Consider the following 18,541-nt stretch of genomic DNA (forward strand, 5'->3'; position numbering starts at 1 on the left):
GCAGACAATAATTAAAACTCACTCAAAAACTAAGAACTTTATTTAGTTCTTTTACTTAGGAAGAAAAAAAACACGTTATTATACAACCATTTTCATGTTGTGCACTCCCCAAAAAGGCCTTTCATGGTGTTTTCTTGACAATATTCCTTGTTGGGCTTCCTTAGTGTTGGGCCACGTATAGGTTCAGCCAATTACTTTCTGCATCTTATTACATTTGTACTGTTTCTTCCTGCACCCCCATAAGTTCTTCTGCTACCCATACAAAACGTGAAAATAACTTTTTATCATTTATGTGTCACCCCATAGAGTAGCTTTCAGATTATGTAATCCGGACACGCATTTGAAAAAAAACTTTCAAATTACATAATTCAGAAGTTAAAAAGACTTATGGATTACATAATTCATAAACTAGCCATGCAATGAAAAACGACTTTCGGATTATGTAATCTAGAAACAATTAAGAATTTGAAAAAAAACTTTTAGATTACATAATCTAAAATATTTAACAGGAGTATTTTTTAAAAATATGAAATTTTATAAAGGTGAAAAAAAAAATATATGGAGGTGAAAAAAAACAGTCTAAAATTTGAGCCTCCCGACTATCATGTGAAATAATAAAAATACTCTTCAATAAAATAGGATACATAACAATACATTTCGTAGTCCCTTTTTGTTTTCAGATTGTTTTCTAGTAGCGTATCTTTTTTAATTCTAGAATAACTTTTATTATGGAATTTTGATTTTTGAATTTTATTCTAGTTTTTTATTTTATTTCTGGGAACACAATAATCTATTCCAATTTATTTTTTTTGGAATGTTATTTTCCAATTCCATATATATTTTTAAATGAAAAGCATTTTTAAAATTTAAAATTTAAAAGTGTGCAGATGTGGGCTCGGAAAGGTTAAGTGTAGTAAGAATTTGTCAGAGGTTGAAAGCTTATATTTTGTATTAATTTGTTGAATGTAGTGTTCATATGTATAAAGAGATATTAATATATTTATATTTTTTTAGTTTCAATTGTAATTATATTCCTATATGTTACTAATCCTTTTTAGTTCTTAATTTTTTTATAACTTTAGTTCTTTAATTTTTAATTATCTATAATTTGACAGTTAAAATATCTACACTTTAATTATAGAAAGGAAAAAAAATATAAAGCTATACATATGAATTATTTTAGTTTATAAAAGTAGCATTTGCATGAGAAGGAACAACAACCGTATATTTGATGGATAAGGAAAATATTGGTTTAGAATTAATTGAATAAAATGAAGTCTTTATTTTGCTATATTCGTTGTACACCTTCATTAATTATACCTAACAGAATGGGCTCTTAGAAAGCCCAACACAATCACGTGATATCTTAATGCTTTGGGCCTACATAATCCTGCAACCATTAAAATAATAAATTTAATCATGCAACCGTTAAAATACAGCACAATAATTAACTTCGTAATAACTCCAGAAATGTTAACTAAAAGGATTGGTATATACTTTTTTTCTTAAATGAATTTTGAAAAATTCGTTCACTGACTAAATAATTTAATGGATGTATACACGACGATCACTTTGAAAACTTTCATATTTTCAAAGTTCAATTAATTAGAAACCGTTATTAATATAATTTTTAAGTAAATTACAGTAAAAAAATCAATACACTTACTAATTTGTTTTATTTAGTGTAATTTATTTTTTAAAAATAAATATAGAAATATCCCCTGTCAATAAATGAAAGTGGAAGTAAATAAGTAGACGAATTAAAATATCTTCTACTCTAAAAAAATAAAATTAACATTCTCATCTAGTAAATAGATGTTGGATCACCTAAAGTGATTCTATTTATTTATTTATTTTATTATTGATAAAAAAATAGTTATTTAAATAAAAGTAGAATTATAAAAAATATTTTGTATACCAAAAATGATTATTTTAAGGAATTTTCTTTATATTAAAACCTATAATTAATATCTTAAAAAATATTTAAATATTTTTATTTAATTCCATATTCTAGTAAATAATATAATTTAAAGGTTTGTGTCGTAATAATTGTAAATATAAATACATATAAGATAATATATTAAATAAAAAATTATGATATATTATCATATAAATTAGTATTAGCAAAGTTATACAAACTTTTTTTATTTATGTACTTATTTTTCTTAAAATTATAAAATTTATATTAATTAATATCTTAATAAATAATATAACGTTGGTAGGGTAATCACAACCAGAAACATTTTTAGTATTCGAATGTAGCTGATTGTAAAATACCATTCAAAGTGGATTGATCGCAAAAAAACAATCAACAAGCTAATCAAAGAGAAAAAAGTGTGGAGGTGTGTACGAGTGAGAATATATAAAATATATGTAATCAGAGAACCACAATAGTATTTACGAATGAGAATGTCGATGGAGGATGTTTAATGTAGCACAAATAAAGTTATAGTTTTGGATAACAAATGAATTTCTTATGATGAAGTTTACATATTTTTATTGGTATTTTAATCACGGTCAGAAATAGCTTTAGGAACTATCTCTACGTACAAAGGGTGCATGGTTTAAAGGTTGTGTTCGTTATTAAGGCGAAAGTGCAAAATGTATTCGGTATTAAAATCACATTTTAAATTGTTTTGAACTAGTTTCAAGTTTAAAGGTTAATTTTGAAAAGAGTACTATTTTCGAGATGAGAAACAATTTACATATGTTACAACGATGTGTGACTATTCTAAACTGTGATATGATGAAAATTTTGTTTAAGTATTTGGATATGCTTGTAGGGGGTGTCACAAAAGATACAAGTTTTGGGAATGAATGGTGGAAATAGTGAGGAACATATTAGGTATATAGAAAGACAAGTTTATCTCTATGACAGAAAGACTTTGTTTGATAAAATTTATGTTATCTTCTCTCCCCTTATTCTATTTGTCTTTGTACAAAATGTCGGCTATGGTGGCGAAGGAAGTGGTGAAGCCAAAGAAGAAATTATTATGGGGCAGGGGCTCGAAAGGAAGGAAAATAGCGTGAGCTTCGTGAAAAGATGTATGTAAGTCAGAGGAAGAGGGAGGGTTGAGAATGCTAGAGATTATTTCAACATTGCATTGTTAGGAAAGTGGATTTGGCGTTTGGGTTATGAGAAGGAGAGCTTGTGGAAAGAAGTGTTGGATTCAAAATATGGTGGATGGAGGGAACTTAGGCATCAAAGGAAAAGTAAATTAGATTCTCTTTGATGGAGGGATTTGAAGGAAGTGTGGCGCTTGAGGGATGGAAAGACAACTTTGAAGATAACTACATATGGGAGGTCGGGAATGGGAGGGAGATAAGGTTATGGGAGGACAAATGGGAGGGAAATACGACTCTCAAGGTCAAATTCCTAAGACTTTTCTCAGCATTTTATGATAAGTAATGTCTTCTTTGGCAAGGAAGGGAAATGAAAGAAAATCTAGAGTGGGCTTGGAAGATCTATTAGAGAAGGAATTTGTTTGAATGAGAGAAGAACCATGAACAAGAGCTATTGTATCTTTAGGGAGAGAAAAGTGTAAATGTGGAGAAGGAGGATGCTTGAGTTTGAAAAAGATGGCGAGGCAAAAGCTTTCATAGTTAAATTTGCATACAAAATTCTTAAAGAAGACGCTTAAGGGGATGAAAGCGATTTATATGTGGGTTTTTGAAAGATAAAGGCTCAACCATTAGCCCTCCATGCAGCTTGGACGGTTTTGGAGGATAAGATAGTGCCTTAAGCGAATTTGTCGAGAAGAGGGATTAATATGGTTAGCAATATTTGTTGTTTATGTGGGGGGAAGAGAAAACTACGTCTCACTTCTTTTGTACTTGCAGAATTGTCTGCCTAGTAAAGTCTAAGTGTTACGAGTAGATGGGGGTGACATTGACGGATCATTGGGAGCCAAAAATGCATTATTAAAATTTTAAGGTAAGTGGGGGGAATAAAAGCGTAATCAAATTTGGGGTTGTGCGTGGGTAGTAGTGGTAGCTAAGTTGTGGAAACATATCAATAAGATTTTTAAAAGTGGCAAGATAGATCATATTGAAATTTTCACAATAGTGCAATTGAAGGGAATTCCAAAGTCTGCGGGGTAAGTTTTCTGTATTCTGATTGATGTTTTGAGCCTTTGATATGTATGTGATCTGTCAAAAAATGTTAGGTTTTTTTTTTTTTTTTTTTTTTATGTGTGGTGGGGTTTTATAGGGGTTCTTTAATGTTGTTAGCTTTGCTAATCTATTTTATGTGTTTCGGTTTATGTAAGGAACTAAAATGGTAAGATTTAGGCTGACTTTGTATAAGGGTTGAGGTACCCCTAAAATACCTTCATTATATTTATTCATTTTTTGCCGATAAAAAAACATAAAGGGGTGCATCAGACAAATTGGAACACATGTAAGAAGCTTAATATTTTAAATTTGGACAATAAGGGTAACTATGAATGTTAAAGAAGTGGATATTAAACCTAAATTAACCGTATAAAATCGGTTTACAAGTTGAGATTTACACTCACTTATATATATCATAAAATGTTTTTATCTATAGTTGAGATCTTCAACACACTCATTTATGTTGAGACCCTCCAACTCATGCATGAGACTATATATCTATGGGTGACCTCATAAACCCCAACAATCTCTCGTTAAGATAGATTCTAATACTACAAGAAAATCATTAAACAAAGACTAATTTTAGACATAAAAATATTTAGTTACTATATTAAATAAATTAGATATTATTTTAGAGATATTTTTTGGGTATATAAAGTAATTTTTATTATTAATAAATATTTTATAATTTTAGCTACCAACTAATTAGATTCTAAAATTGGTAGGTAAAAGTTTGGCAAAACACCAATTGAGAAACTATTTAACTACAACAAAAACTATTAAATAAAAACCATCTAATTAGTAGGTAGCTAAAACTTTGATAGTTAATCAAATACCAATTTAGAAAACATTTGTTAATAATAGAAATTAATTTAGATATCAATAATTTTTTTAGTCTATAAAATAATATATAATTTAGTTAACATAGTGACTAATTATTTTTTGTCTCTAAAATTAATTTTGGTACCTAAAATTTGGTAAATAATTAGATATCAATTTAGAAACTATTTAAATACCAACTTTAAAATTTAATTATTTGGTAGCCAAAATTTTAGTAACTAATTAAATATTAATTTAAAAATTATTTATTAAAATAAAAAAATTTAAAAAATAAATGATTTTTTAATTTTTAGAATAATATATAATTTAATTAAATAATAAATAATTTTTTAATTTCTAAAATTAATTTTTATTTAATAATTTTATTACGGTGTAATCAATTCATAAAAATTCCATACATTATGTGTTTTGTACACTATTAACATGGCATGATATATGAATAGTTAACTAACCAACTACGTACTTTGCTCTTAGGGCCTACATTTATTATTTTTTTTTCTGAGTTATGGCCCTGATCTGATATGTCCACGATGACAACAACAGCGTTAAGGACTGCAACTTCCCAAAAGATATGTGTGCCTGTTTTTCTATTACTCATTAATACATATACGTTTTCAAAATCGTTAAAAAAACACGATATTTAGCGTCTCAAAAGCACTTAACCCATAGAAAAATGTATACAATTAGTGCCTACTTCAACGACCTGACAATCACAATGTGAAACATAAATTGTTCTGTAATTAAAAAAACATAAAATTTATTGCAATTCCTGCAAAAAATATAAAAAATAAACAAATTCGTTGACCACATAATACTTCATCATTTGAAGCAATGTACGTGATTGACCAACCTATTTAATACCTATTTAATGCAATATATTTTTCTAAAATAAAAATAATACATATATAGAGAGGTAATAATTGAATTATTAATTAATTGAAAAGTAGTTGCCGACTTGCTAGCTGTTGCGAGAAGCAGCCATGAGTTTTACCTTTGGCTACACATTAAGTTGACAAAGAGGATAATATTAATCACATGGAGTTAATCTAATTAGGGTTATTTAAATAATAACAATCAACATTTAGAATTATACAGTTGAAGATACATACATGGATTTAGAATTACTTACGTATTTGCGTTGAGTAGCCAGTGAGAACGTACAAGTGGCCGTAGACCGTATGACATCTATGACTATATATGTATGTATTCATCATGCATGTCAATAAACTTGATGCTGAGCCACATACATACATATTATGTGTATTAATTTCTTTCCTCTTTTGTTATTGCATAATTATAAGGAGAATGATGTGCGAGAATATTATCGATGCATGTTGAAGGTGGTTAGAGATAAAGTGAAGAAGAGTTAAAGAGAAAGACATAGATAGATGTGGGTTGGATGTTGGGGACAGGGAATGCATCTGGAGAGGATCCAAGATGCATCTCTTCTTGCATATAACTGTTTACGTAAACGACGTCACATTGTCAAATCAAAGAAACGCAGTGATAATGAGGAAAGTGTTTCCAGCGAAGGAGAAAGAAGGTCTCATCGTGAAGGTTGTTGCAAGCACTCGTCAGAGTCAGAATCGGAGTCGTCGTTTGAGAAGGTGGTGGAGACGGGAGTGCCGGGTAACGAATGCGTTGAAGAAAGAGTGCGTTGGGTAAGGTCTCAGATAATCGGTTACGGTGCAGAGTTCGATTCTCCGTTTGGAAGACGAATCGTTCTGTATGCTGATCACACCGCCTCCGCTCGCAGTCTTCGCTACAATGAAAACTTCATCGCCAATCATCTTCTTCCTTTCTACGGTAACTTTCTTCCTCTCTCTCCTCACATCATCTTTACTTTGTTTTTCATTCTTTTTGAAATCAGATTTCAACTCAATCATCACGTTTTTGTTTCTTCTCAATTCAGTTTTCATTTCAAAATTTTAAAATCAATTTAGTTTCTGCATCAATATTTTTTAATATTTGAGAGGATAGCTCTATTTTAGTCTTTTGATATTAAGGGATTAAGATGTATTTGTAATTTGAAAATTAGTTATTTTAAAATCTGTCTCGTCTTAAATTTAAGAACTTAATACACAACTCATTCTAAAACTTTTGGAAGTACGTACTGCAAAGATAACAAAAAACATATAATTGGTAGATTATTTATTTATTTTGCATAATTTTGTTTAGAAAATAAAGTAAATTTAATTTTTATAACTTCTTACTGCGTGCATAAATTAATTTACTTTAAAAATATTTTATTTTCTTTTAAAAAACTAACATAACTTGAGCTTTTTTAAACATTTGATTTAATAAACTCAACTTAAAAATTGAACGGTTCATTAGTTACATATTCGGTGAATTATTGTTGTAAAGTTTTATTTACAATTGGATTGTTTTTATATTAAGCTAAATGTTTGTATTAAAAAGTGTAAAAAAATGTTTTGGGGCATTCGTGATAAGTTTTTTCAAATTACAAATATATTAAACTATCAATATTAATATTTAATAAATGTTAACTGGTGTGGGTTTCTTGAGAAATCTATATCCTTATCTGGTTTGAGTTTCTTTGGTTCCTGTATACGGATATCTCAAACCTTGAAGTGTCCTTTTTATTTTATTTAATTTTTCTGATAAAAAATAAAAAATAAATCAGTAAATGTTAATTTTTTTATCAGCATATAAATGTTAACACAGAAGAGTATGGCTACGATAATACTATGATATATTAGTAAAACTAATAGTTTTTATATAAACACCAATTATATAAAAAAACCACATGATGTGAAAACAACAATTAAGTGTTCCTCTTTCGATATTAATTTATATTTTATACCAAACATGTTCTTGACAACAGTAATGAATTTACGAGAAACAATCCTCTCGTGCTGCCATGACCATGAAGATTTTGTGTTTATATCTCTCTTTTTAGAAATTATATAAACTCACCAATTTATTTTTTGAAGTAAGAGATATAAAACGTTTGCATGAAACATAGTCCTATAAGAATTAACATGAGAAAAATCGTTCGTGCAGTTTAGAATATGTTTTTTTTTTCATTAGGTGAGTAACTCAAACTATGTGGGTATATAAACATGATTGGTATCTTTGTTGTTTGACTTGCACATACGCCAAATCTAAAACAAAATTGGTTTTTCTCTCTAGCCAATCATTGAGGAATTTCAACTTATGAACATCTATCCAAACTCGTGTTATTTTCTGCATACACAGGCAACACTCACACGTGCGACAGTTACGTGGGAAGCAGGACAACAAAAATAGTACATGAAGCAAGTGAATACATTAAAAAATGCTTAGGTGGTGGGAAAAACGATGCACTCATCTTCTGTGGCTCTGGCACAACTGCAGCCATCAAGAGGCTGCAAGAAGTGATGGGAATCACAGTACCCTCTATCTTGAGGGAAAAGGTTTTGAAGAGCCTTAACACAGAGGAAAGATGGGTGGTTTTTGTTGGACCTCATGAACACCATTCCAACCTCCTTTCTTGGAGGCAAAGTTTGGCTGAAGTGGTAGAAATTGGCCTTGATCACAAAGGGTTGATAAACATGGATGCTCTAAAGCTACAACTCGAGACCTACAAAGATACCAATCGACCCATGTTGGGATCTTTCTCAGCCTGTAGCAATGTCACAGGAATCTACTCAGATACACGAGCAATTGCTCAGCTTCTTCATCAATACAAAGCCTTTGCATCCTTTGATTTTGCAGCGAGGTATTTATTTAGAATCAAAGACATGTTCTGTTACCTTCTTGAATGCTTCAATGGTGTTTCAATGTTTTCAAAATTTGATGAAAAATTGTGTATGTGTTTGTTTAGTGGTCCATACGTGAAGATAAAGATGAGGTCTGGGGAGAGTGATGGGTATGACGCAGTGTTCCTGAGTCCACACAAGTTTCTGGGTGGTCCTGACTCTCCTGGGATTCTCCTCATGAACGATGCTCTCTACCGATTAAGATCTTCGCCGCCATCAACTTGTGGAGGTGGCACTGTGAATTACGTCAACGGCTTCAACGAAGAGGTAAATTCACGTATTCAAATCACAAACCTATTTTATGTCAAATTATAAACAAAATATAAAAGTCAAATCATAAATTTAGTCTTACCACGTAACCTGACCAGAGAGAAAAAAGGTTTCGCACTTATTTATCATTTCATTTCCTGTATCCTGTATCCCAACATTTTATATTTTGATCCTTTGTAAAAACGTGTTTATAAATCAACACCTTTCATTTTCTAGAGTTAGACTTTTTATTCATTTTATTCATTCATATGAATTGGAATGGAAAGAGAAATGTTAGCGGTGTAGAAAATGTAGAAATGTCAATTCATAAATATTAATATTCTTAAATTATATGGGTTTTTTTATTATCGTAGTCTTTCTTATATGAGTGCAAGCTAGTGTTTTTTAAGTTTAATGATATAGACGTTTAATACAAAAAATAAAATAAAATAAAGAGTGATAGTGTAATGATTTAATAAAAAAAAAATATAAGTTATAAAAAACTTGTGTTTGAGAATAATTTGTCCAACTTAATATATATTTGAATTTTTATATATTAAAATTATTGGATAACCCTAGCTTGTGCATTTTTACAACAATTCTTACACTGCAACACAGCTAAGAAAAGAAGAGAGACAAGTATGTATTTTGATAAATGGTGAATACGGGAGATAGAAAGAAGAATGAATTGTAAAATATTATAAAAGTTGGTCGTATAAATATATTATTTAGATTTATGATTATAACTATTTCTTATAACCTATACGCATTTTTCTTCTAATTTGAACTAATGTTTTTTTTGCGATATTCTCTCTATACCATATTAATATTCTATTTATTTTTACATTAAAAATCTACCTATACTAGATACTAGAAATAATATCAATTTACAGATTATCAGTAAACATAATTTTTACTGTAAACATAATTTTTACTTTACAAATTAATTTTATAAAATAAACAAGATTTAAATTCATTTCTTAATATATTATAATGAGATGATGATCTACAAATATTAACATCACACACTATCCTAGGAAATTATACAAATACAAACATTTTTCGGATCTAAAATGTTTATTAAATAGAAATAAATTTTAAAAACAATAAATAACTAGTTATTATATTAATTAAATTAAATATTATTTTCTAGTTTAAAAACTACAAAAATTATTATTAATCTTTAAATAATTTTTATTATTAATAAAATTTAAAAGCTATTTTTTAAATTGATATTAGTTAACACATATAACAACACATTATCTAAAATAAATTAACCTAATTAGAAGAAGAATCAGTTGAGTATGAAATATGAAATAAAAAAACTCCACATATTTGTTGGTTAGAGAATATAATAAAAGCTTCTTATATGGTTTTAAACTTTAAACTTTATGTGGGTGTTCATAATATTGCAGGATACACTGTACTTGGAGAACATAGAGGAAAGGGAAAATGGGGGCACCCCTCCTATAATCCAGACAGTGAGAGCAGCATTGGCATTTTGGGTGAAAGAGTACATCACCTACAAAGAGATTGAGAAACGTGAACAAGTTTACATTAACAAAGCACTTAAGAGACTAATGTTCAACCCAAACATTGAGGTTCTTGGAAACTTGAGCACCAAAAGACAAGCCATATTGTCATTTATCATTTATTCTACCACCAATGAAAGTTCTTTATCACCTGGTTGGGGCATTAAATGGCTGGAAGACAGCCAGAAGCAGCAAAAACAAAGAGAACTTGATCTGTGGAAAGAGACAGAGAGCAAAAGAGGTAAGCAACTTCATGGCCCTTATGTTGCAACACTTCTAAGTGACCTATTTGGCATCCAAGCTCGTGGAGGGTGTGCTTGTGCTGGACCTTATGGCCACCAATTGCTCACTATCAACAAATCTCAATCTCTTGCTATTAGATCAGCAATTCAAGAGGTATAGTGTCAAAAATTTATATCACAAAACATTTTATTCTATAAAACATTAAACATTCTATTGTCATAAACTGGTTACATAACATGTCGACACAAATGTCTGTTACATACACTATTCCAGAAAAAAACTTGTTTTAGAACCAAATTTGGCTAAATAATGTTTAAACTGATGTTGCTTATTACTTGAACAGGGTTATGTTGGTGTGAAACCTGGATGGAGTAGAGTTAGTTTTCCGTATTACATGGAGGAGGAGGAATTTGAGTTCATTTTAACAGCGATAGAGTTTGTAGCAAACTATGGCCAACGCTTCCTTCCCTTGTATAGCTACAATCTGAGAAACGGAAGTTGGAGAATGAAGAAAGAGAAACTTCAGGCTCTGATAAACCAAAATAACTGCAACTTTCAGAAAACTCTAAAGGAAGCAAATGATTTGAAAGCAGTCAAAGCAGGTGTTGGAACCAAACAATTTCGTGTGTTAAGAAAATCATACCTAGATATATCAAAATGTATTGCTGGTCTTCTCCCCAACTTCCCTTCTGAAACCATACTCCATGAAGATGTAAATCCCAACGTTCTCCATTTTATACTTTAATTATTTTTTCAATATCAATCATCATTCGTTAATCTATATATTTCATTACTTGTTTTTAGTTATTGTATTTTTTAATTATTTTTATTTTACTGTCTTTTTATTATTATTTTTATTTAGATACCAATTTAGAAACCATTTAATAATAATATAAACTAATTTAGAAACTAAAAATTTATTTAGTTCTTAAAATGTCTCTAATTTAGTCATTATAACAATTAATTATTTTTAGTCTCTAAAATTAGTTTATATTTCATGATTTTCTTGTAGTGAGATGTGTAGATGATTATGGATAGCTATAATACTTGATTTTTTTTGACAATTCATCTAAATCATTAAAAAAAAGAACTACATCAAATTTATTAATTTACTTTTATAGATATTTTTATTTTATTATACTTTAATTAATATTTATCACATTAAAATTAATTTAATATCTTTTTCACAATTAAATATTTAAATTTTCAAAAATTGTTTTAAAGAATAGAAAATAGTTAATTTTCAAAATATACTATTTGACGTCCTGTATATAAGAAAAAACAAATTTTATTTTTCTTAACATAAAAAATATATAGTCACTCTTGAATCCAATAATCATTAATTTTTTTTACACCGTTATGGTAAATGTACCATATGATTATGAGAGGTATCGAGAATATTTCCAATATTTATCGGATGACGTGATCGATATTGATATTCTTTAGCTTATCCAAATATGCTTTAATAGAAAATATTAATTAACACAATCACGATATAAAATTTTATTTAAAATCTGAATGTTATTTTAATAATTTATCGGATGACGTGATCGATATTGATATTCTTTAGCTTATCCAAATATGCTTTAATAGAAAATATTAACACAATCACGATATAAAATTTTATTTAAAATCTGAATGTTATTTCAATAATTTATCTTAATTTTACTCTAGTGTGAAAGTTTATTATAATCTTAAATAGACACACAAATTAACACAAAATTATGTAATAAATATATTATATTCATCTACCTTATGCCGAAAATTAATTTAAACATGTACTTTTTATAAATACAACACTCACACCAATTAAAATTCCGCGACATCATCAACTGTACAACTTAATGAACTTGTCTTTTGTAAAAAAGAGTAAAATATATCAATAAAGTAAAGAAGAGTAAAATATATCAATAAAATAATCATTAAATTTCCTTAAAATATAACTGAACTTGTCTTTTGTAAATATATATATATATATATATATATATATATATATGAAATAATCATTAAATTTCCATATATATATATATGATGTTATAGAAACAATTACTGTATCACTAAAATATATTATTAAGTCGGTAATACTAAATTCATTAAATATAAATGTAATTCAAGCCATTTAATTTTACAAGTATCTTTGAAAATAATTTCAGTGTATGGTATTATTATTTAAAACTAATCAATTTTACTACTTTTATTTGTATTTATATATATATATATATATATTTTCGCCACATATGAAATCTAATGTTGTATTACTTTTGATGAAGTAATTAGATACCCACAATACCAACATATTTAATGAATGAATTGAATACATTTTTATTAAGAATAAACGAATTTTTTAATGAATAAAAATGAATGATTTCTTTCTTTTTGATTTATTATAATCCGAATTGAAATTATCCCATCCGTATTTTTAAACATTGAAGAAAGTAAAAAAAATATTATTATTACTGTAATAAAATTACGATTACTTGGATTAAAGAAAAGGTAGCATTACCATGCACGGAAGGCCAACAGAAACAAAAAGAAACAACTATTATTATTATTATAATTCATAAAGTTCAAATACTATGTTTGGCACCTGAATTGTTAGCATCCACAATAAAAAAGACACTACCAGGTTTGTTCAGCCCATAATATGATCGCACTGAAACTATTAACTCTTACCAAAATATAAGTACAAAACTCTTCTGCCTTCTCTTAAAGCCTTCTATATGCTTCCACCTTAAATTTTCTTATATGCTGAGTTACACCAACAACATCATTTGCCATTCTTTTCAGTTCTTCTACCTAATGAGGGAGGAGCACCCCTTATTGGCAGACAAACCTGTGTTAGTCCAACCATGCATGGATCAAAGCCATGGCCAGGACAAAACCAACAGCGAGGTTGGAGTGTTAACCAAACCAACCACATCAGAAACATCTCATGACTTTTGCAACCACTCTGAGTCCTTCAAGAAGCTTGTGGAGATGGGTCTCCCGTGTAATGAATCAGTGGCGGAAAAACTGTGTTGGTTGCGGTCCCAAATCATTGGTTACCATGCAGAGTTTGATTCCCCATTTGGAAAAAGAAAACTTGTCTATTCTGACCACACTGCTTCAGGCCGCAGCCTTCACTATAATGAGAATTTCATCATCAATCACGTTCTTCCTTTCTATGGTATGATATTCACATCATTACATCAAGCCACCCTCATTCATATATATACATAAGCTCTGATTGTTGTTAACTTTAACAATAACTACTTTAATTGTTATTCATATCATGATTTCTGATTCACTTACATAGCCACTGCACTCTTGTTTTACCCCTTCGTCCCACAATGACTACTCACTCTAAGACTATTGTACACGAATCAAGAATAACAATAACTTTCAAAATAATTTTAGTGAAATATGTTGGAATAACATTTCATAATATTTAAGTGGCGCCAAACCTTACCGATTTTATAAAATTAAATTAAGTTTAAAGTCCAATTTTTAATATGGTATCAAAGTCATTTAAAACTTATTTTAATAAGAGTTTATTCAATTTATCATGTTACCTATTATCGAACTATTCATTATATTATCAAACCATTTATTATATAATTCACACATGAGTTCTCAGTAAATAAGAATGTTTCATAATATATAATTGGATGTAAATCTTACTTTATAAACTGTTTTTATAAGATTGAATTAGATTTAAAGTTCTCTTTTTTAATCAAGGAACTTTTCAATAAATGAAGGTTGGAACATCAGTCAATTAGTTAAAACTGTAATCATTGTGGCACAAAGGGAGTATGTTGGTAGTTGGGACTATAAGAAAATCATCAAATATAAACCAATTTTTACATACCAAAATAATTAGTTGCAATAGAAACTAAATTAAAGATCATTTTAAAAACTAAAAAAAAAACTGGTTTATAAATTAGTTTATATTATTGTTAAATGGTTTCTAAATTGATATCTAATTAGCAACAAGGTTTAACTACCAATTATTTAGATTCTAAAATTGGTAGCAAAAACCTTGGGTTCTAATTAGATACCGATTTAGAAACCATTTAACAATAATAAAAACTAATCTAGAAACCAAAAATTTATTTAGTCCCTAAAATGGTCCTAAACCCTACACTATAGCAACTAATTATTTTTTTTTCTAAAATTGGTTTCTATTTCATGATTTTCTTTGTAGTGTGGGTTTTGTATGTACCAAACTTAATCTTTCCATATTTGAAAAGCATGTTATAAAAGACACGAGAATTTTCAATGTTGAAACATTTCTTTAAATCTGTTATCTTTTGTGCATAGGTAACACGCACACATGCGACAGTTACGTTGGAAGCAGGACAACAAAATTGGTACACGAAGCAAGTGAGTACATTAAGAAATGTTTAGGTGGTGGAGAAGATGATGCACTTATATTATGTGGTTCGGGCACAACTGCAGCTATCAAGAGGCTGCAAGAAGTGATGGGGATCACTGTGCCATCTATTTTGAGGGAAAGGGTTCTTAAGAGTCTGAACACAGAAGAAAGATGGGTGGTTTTTGTCGGACCGCATGAGCACCATTCAAACCTTCTTTCTTGGAGGCAAAGTTTGGCTGAGGTGGTGGAGATTGATCTTGATGACGAAGGATTGCTTGACATGGATGCTCTAAGGATACAAATTGAGGCCTACAAAGATACCAACCGGCCCATGTTGGGATCTTTTTCAGCTTGTAGCAATGTCACGGGAATCTACTTAGATACACGTGCAGTTGCTCAGCTTCTTCATCACTACAAAGCCTTTGCATGCTTTGATTTTGCCGCAAGGTACTTGTATATATAGAATTGTGAGAATGGGGAATTATTACATAGTTTGAAACCACCACATGTTTATAGTACTGAACAATTTTCATGTGACACGTATAGTAAAGTTTTATTAAACCTGTTTTTTCATAAATTTTAAAACTCAACTACTTGTGCAAAATCATCCAATAATTTCTGGTTGTACATGAGTTTGTGTGTTGGCAAATTTGGAAACTTGATAATGGTTTTGCTTGTTTGTTTAGTGGTCCATACGTGGAGATTGACATGAGATCTGGGGAGAGTGATGGGTATGACGCCGTGTTCCTGAGTCCACACAAGTTTCTTGGTGGTCCTGACTCTCCTGGGGTTCTCCTCATGAACAAGGCCCTTTATCTTCTAGGATCTTCACCACCGTCCACTTGTGGTGGTGGAACCGTGACTTATGTTAATGGCTTCCACGAACAGGTAAATCTCCATTATCATGTTGGGAAATTGGAAAAGCATTTGTCCACTGTATGCATGAAGGAACATCTAGAGAAAAGTAGGTGCAATTAAAACCATCAAGGGTTGTGTTGTGGCTGCTTGATGTGAATCAATAGAAACAAATGGAGAGAAAATTTGGCTAGTTGTTTATTGATAAAATTTGGTAACAATAAAAGGGACGAGGGATCTTTGAATTATTGAGGGCATGCCTCTGCATATTACTGTTGATTTGAATATGGGAATTCGTCGAACAAAACTTGCATATAGTCTTTGTTTGCTTGTGTTATTCTTTCATTGTATTGCAACAATAATCGCTGTAAGAAAAGATTGCATTGAAGATCTATTAGAAGAATAACATTCATCCACTGAACTTTATCAATGCAGGAAGCATTATACCTGGAGAACATAGAGGAAAGGGAAAATGGGGGCACGCCTCCAATAATCCAGACAGTGAGAGCAGCATTGGCATTTTGGGTGAAAGAATACATAAGCTGTGAAGAGATTGAAAAAAGTGAACAATTGTACATTAACAAGGCACTAAAGAGGCTTGGCTCAAACCCCAACATTGAGGTTCTTGGAAACTTAAAGGCCAAGAGACAAGCTATATTGTCATTTCTGATTTACTCCACCACCAATTGTTCCTCAGCTGGTGAATGGAGTGATGGTAACCAGAAAAATGAAGGGGAACTTGATCTGTGGGAAGAAACGGGTAACAAAAGAGGCAAACCACTTCATGGCCCTTTTGTCGCAGCATTGCTCAATGACCTCTTTGGAATCCAAGTTCGTGGAGGGTGTGCTTGTGCTGGACCTTATGGCCATGAGTTGCTCCACATCAGCAGGTCTCAATCACTTGCCATTAGATCAGCAGTTGAAAAGGTGAAAAATGATCCACAATCTGCTTGAAATATTATGTTTCCAAAGGGTAAAATATATTCCAAGTTTTTCAAAAGTTTGTCAAGCTTTGTTTCAGTACTTACATTTTGAAAACAGTAGTTTAATTTTTTTTTCTGAAATATGGTGACTTATGTTTCCAACTCTACTATGTTGGGACTAAAACAAATTTTGAACATTGGTGTTATAAAACACATTTAGCTGTTTTGAAAAGCAAAATTGTTTGTTACTTTGGCAGGGTTACATTGGAGTAAAGCCAGGGTGGACTAGAGTTAGTTTTCCTTACTACATCAGTGAAGAGGATTTTGAGTACATTCTGAAAGCCATAGAATTTTTGGCTGTGTATGGCCAACGGTTCTTTCCTCTTTATAGCTTTAATTTGATAAATGGGAGCTGGAGATTGAAGACAAGGAAAATTGAGGCACTAACCAAGGAAGGAAACTGCAACTTTTCTGGTGATAGTATTGGAGTTGAACAAGGTGGGGTGATGAGAAGGAACCAATCATACTTTGAGGTGGCTAAATGTATTGCTACTTGCCTTCCAAAATTCCCTTCTCAGAAAAGACTCAAGGAGGAACTGGATCCAAATATTTTATGCTTCAGAGTTTAAATTTTTATTATAAGAAAAATGATATTTGATAGAAAGAGAGAGATACAGAAAAATAATAGGTGTTATTAAATGTTTTAAAAATAATAGCTATGGATGCCATTGTTTAAAGTTAATATATACCACACACTATTTGTTCTGTTTACATATATTTCATGATACTTTCCCTTGTTTTTACACCATGATTCAGATGTATCACTCCTACCAACTCTTGTTGGTTACTAGGAATAATTATTAAGTTATTATGTGATTTTTAACACTACACTTCCATGTTCATAATCAATTTTTTACATGATACTTAATTAAATATTATTAAAACTTAATTAAATTTTTACTTTTTTTTATAAATTTAAATATTTATTAACTTCATTGAATGTGCTCAATATATATATATATATTTATTTTAGTATTTGATTTTATTATCGCTTTTGTTCTATTCCATTTATTGGTAAATTAGCTCGAAACTAAATCAGTTAACTTGAGAGGTAAAATAGATGAGAATTAGGTGAATTGGAAACAAGAAGATAAAAGTAACTATCACATCATTTCATTCACAACAAAATTCAATCAATAAAATACTTAGACAAAAAATATGTTGAAACTCTCTAAAATAATTTTTTTCAGTAAAACTTTAATTAAAAATATTTAGATTTATTATTTTGTATATCGATTAGGATTACATTATATAATACATAATATTTAAAAGAGAATGTGATATCTAAGTGAAAAACTCTAAAATGTAAAATTAACTATCAATAATTCAATGCTATAAGAGAATAACGTGATTTGAAACAAACAAATTGTATCATACCTAAATAGATGATCATATATAGATGCATACTATACTTCCTAACATACTATTTTAGTCATATAAAAGGTACATATTCTTTTAATATATTATTTATTATTAGTCAAACTTTATTGTAAATCATAAAAAATAATATGTTTTATGGATTTTTACAACTGTGTGTTGGTGTGTTTAGGACATGAATTAAGAAATTAAAAGTATAAAATTGTATTGAAAGTGGTATGAGAATAAATTAAA

The 18,541-nt window shown here is 29.6% G+C and overlaps 2 protein-coding genes across 2 annotated transcripts; both read left to right on the forward strand.

Moving 5' to 3' along the window:
- Positions 1–6,196: 6,196 nt before the first annotated feature.
- On the forward strand, positions 6,197–11,545 carry LOC137812475 (uncharacterized). The gene is made up of 5 exons (XM_068614459.1): positions 6,197–6,759; positions 8,173–8,674; positions 8,780–8,981; positions 10,379–10,891; positions 11,082–11,545. The coding sequence occupies exons 1-5, from the start codon at positions 6,342–6,344 to the stop codon at positions 11,481–11,483; spliced, it is 2,037 nt and encodes a 678-aa protein (XP_068470560.1). The 5' UTR covers positions 6,197–6,341; the 3' UTR covers positions 11,484–11,545.
- Positions 11,546–13,365: 1,820 nt separating this feature from the next.
- LOC137812476 (uncharacterized) lies at positions 13,366–17,612 on the forward strand. The gene is made up of 5 exons (XM_068614460.1): positions 13,366–13,904; positions 15,038–15,539; positions 15,779–15,980; positions 16,383–16,874; positions 17,128–17,612. Exons 1-5 carry the CDS (start codon positions 13,484–13,486, stop codon positions 17,497–17,499), a joined length of 1,989 nt encoding a protein of 662 aa, XP_068470561.1. The 5' UTR covers positions 13,366–13,483; the 3' UTR covers positions 17,500–17,612.
- Positions 17,613–18,541: the final 929 nt, after the last annotated feature.

Source organism: Phaseolus vulgaris, chromosome 2 (assembly GCF_000499845.2).
Source record: "Phaseolus vulgaris cultivar G19833 chromosome 2, P. vulgaris v2.0, whole genome shotgun sequence".
Classification (NCBI taxonomy): domain Eukaryota; kingdom Viridiplantae; phylum Streptophyta; class Magnoliopsida; order Fabales; family Fabaceae; genus Phaseolus; species Phaseolus vulgaris.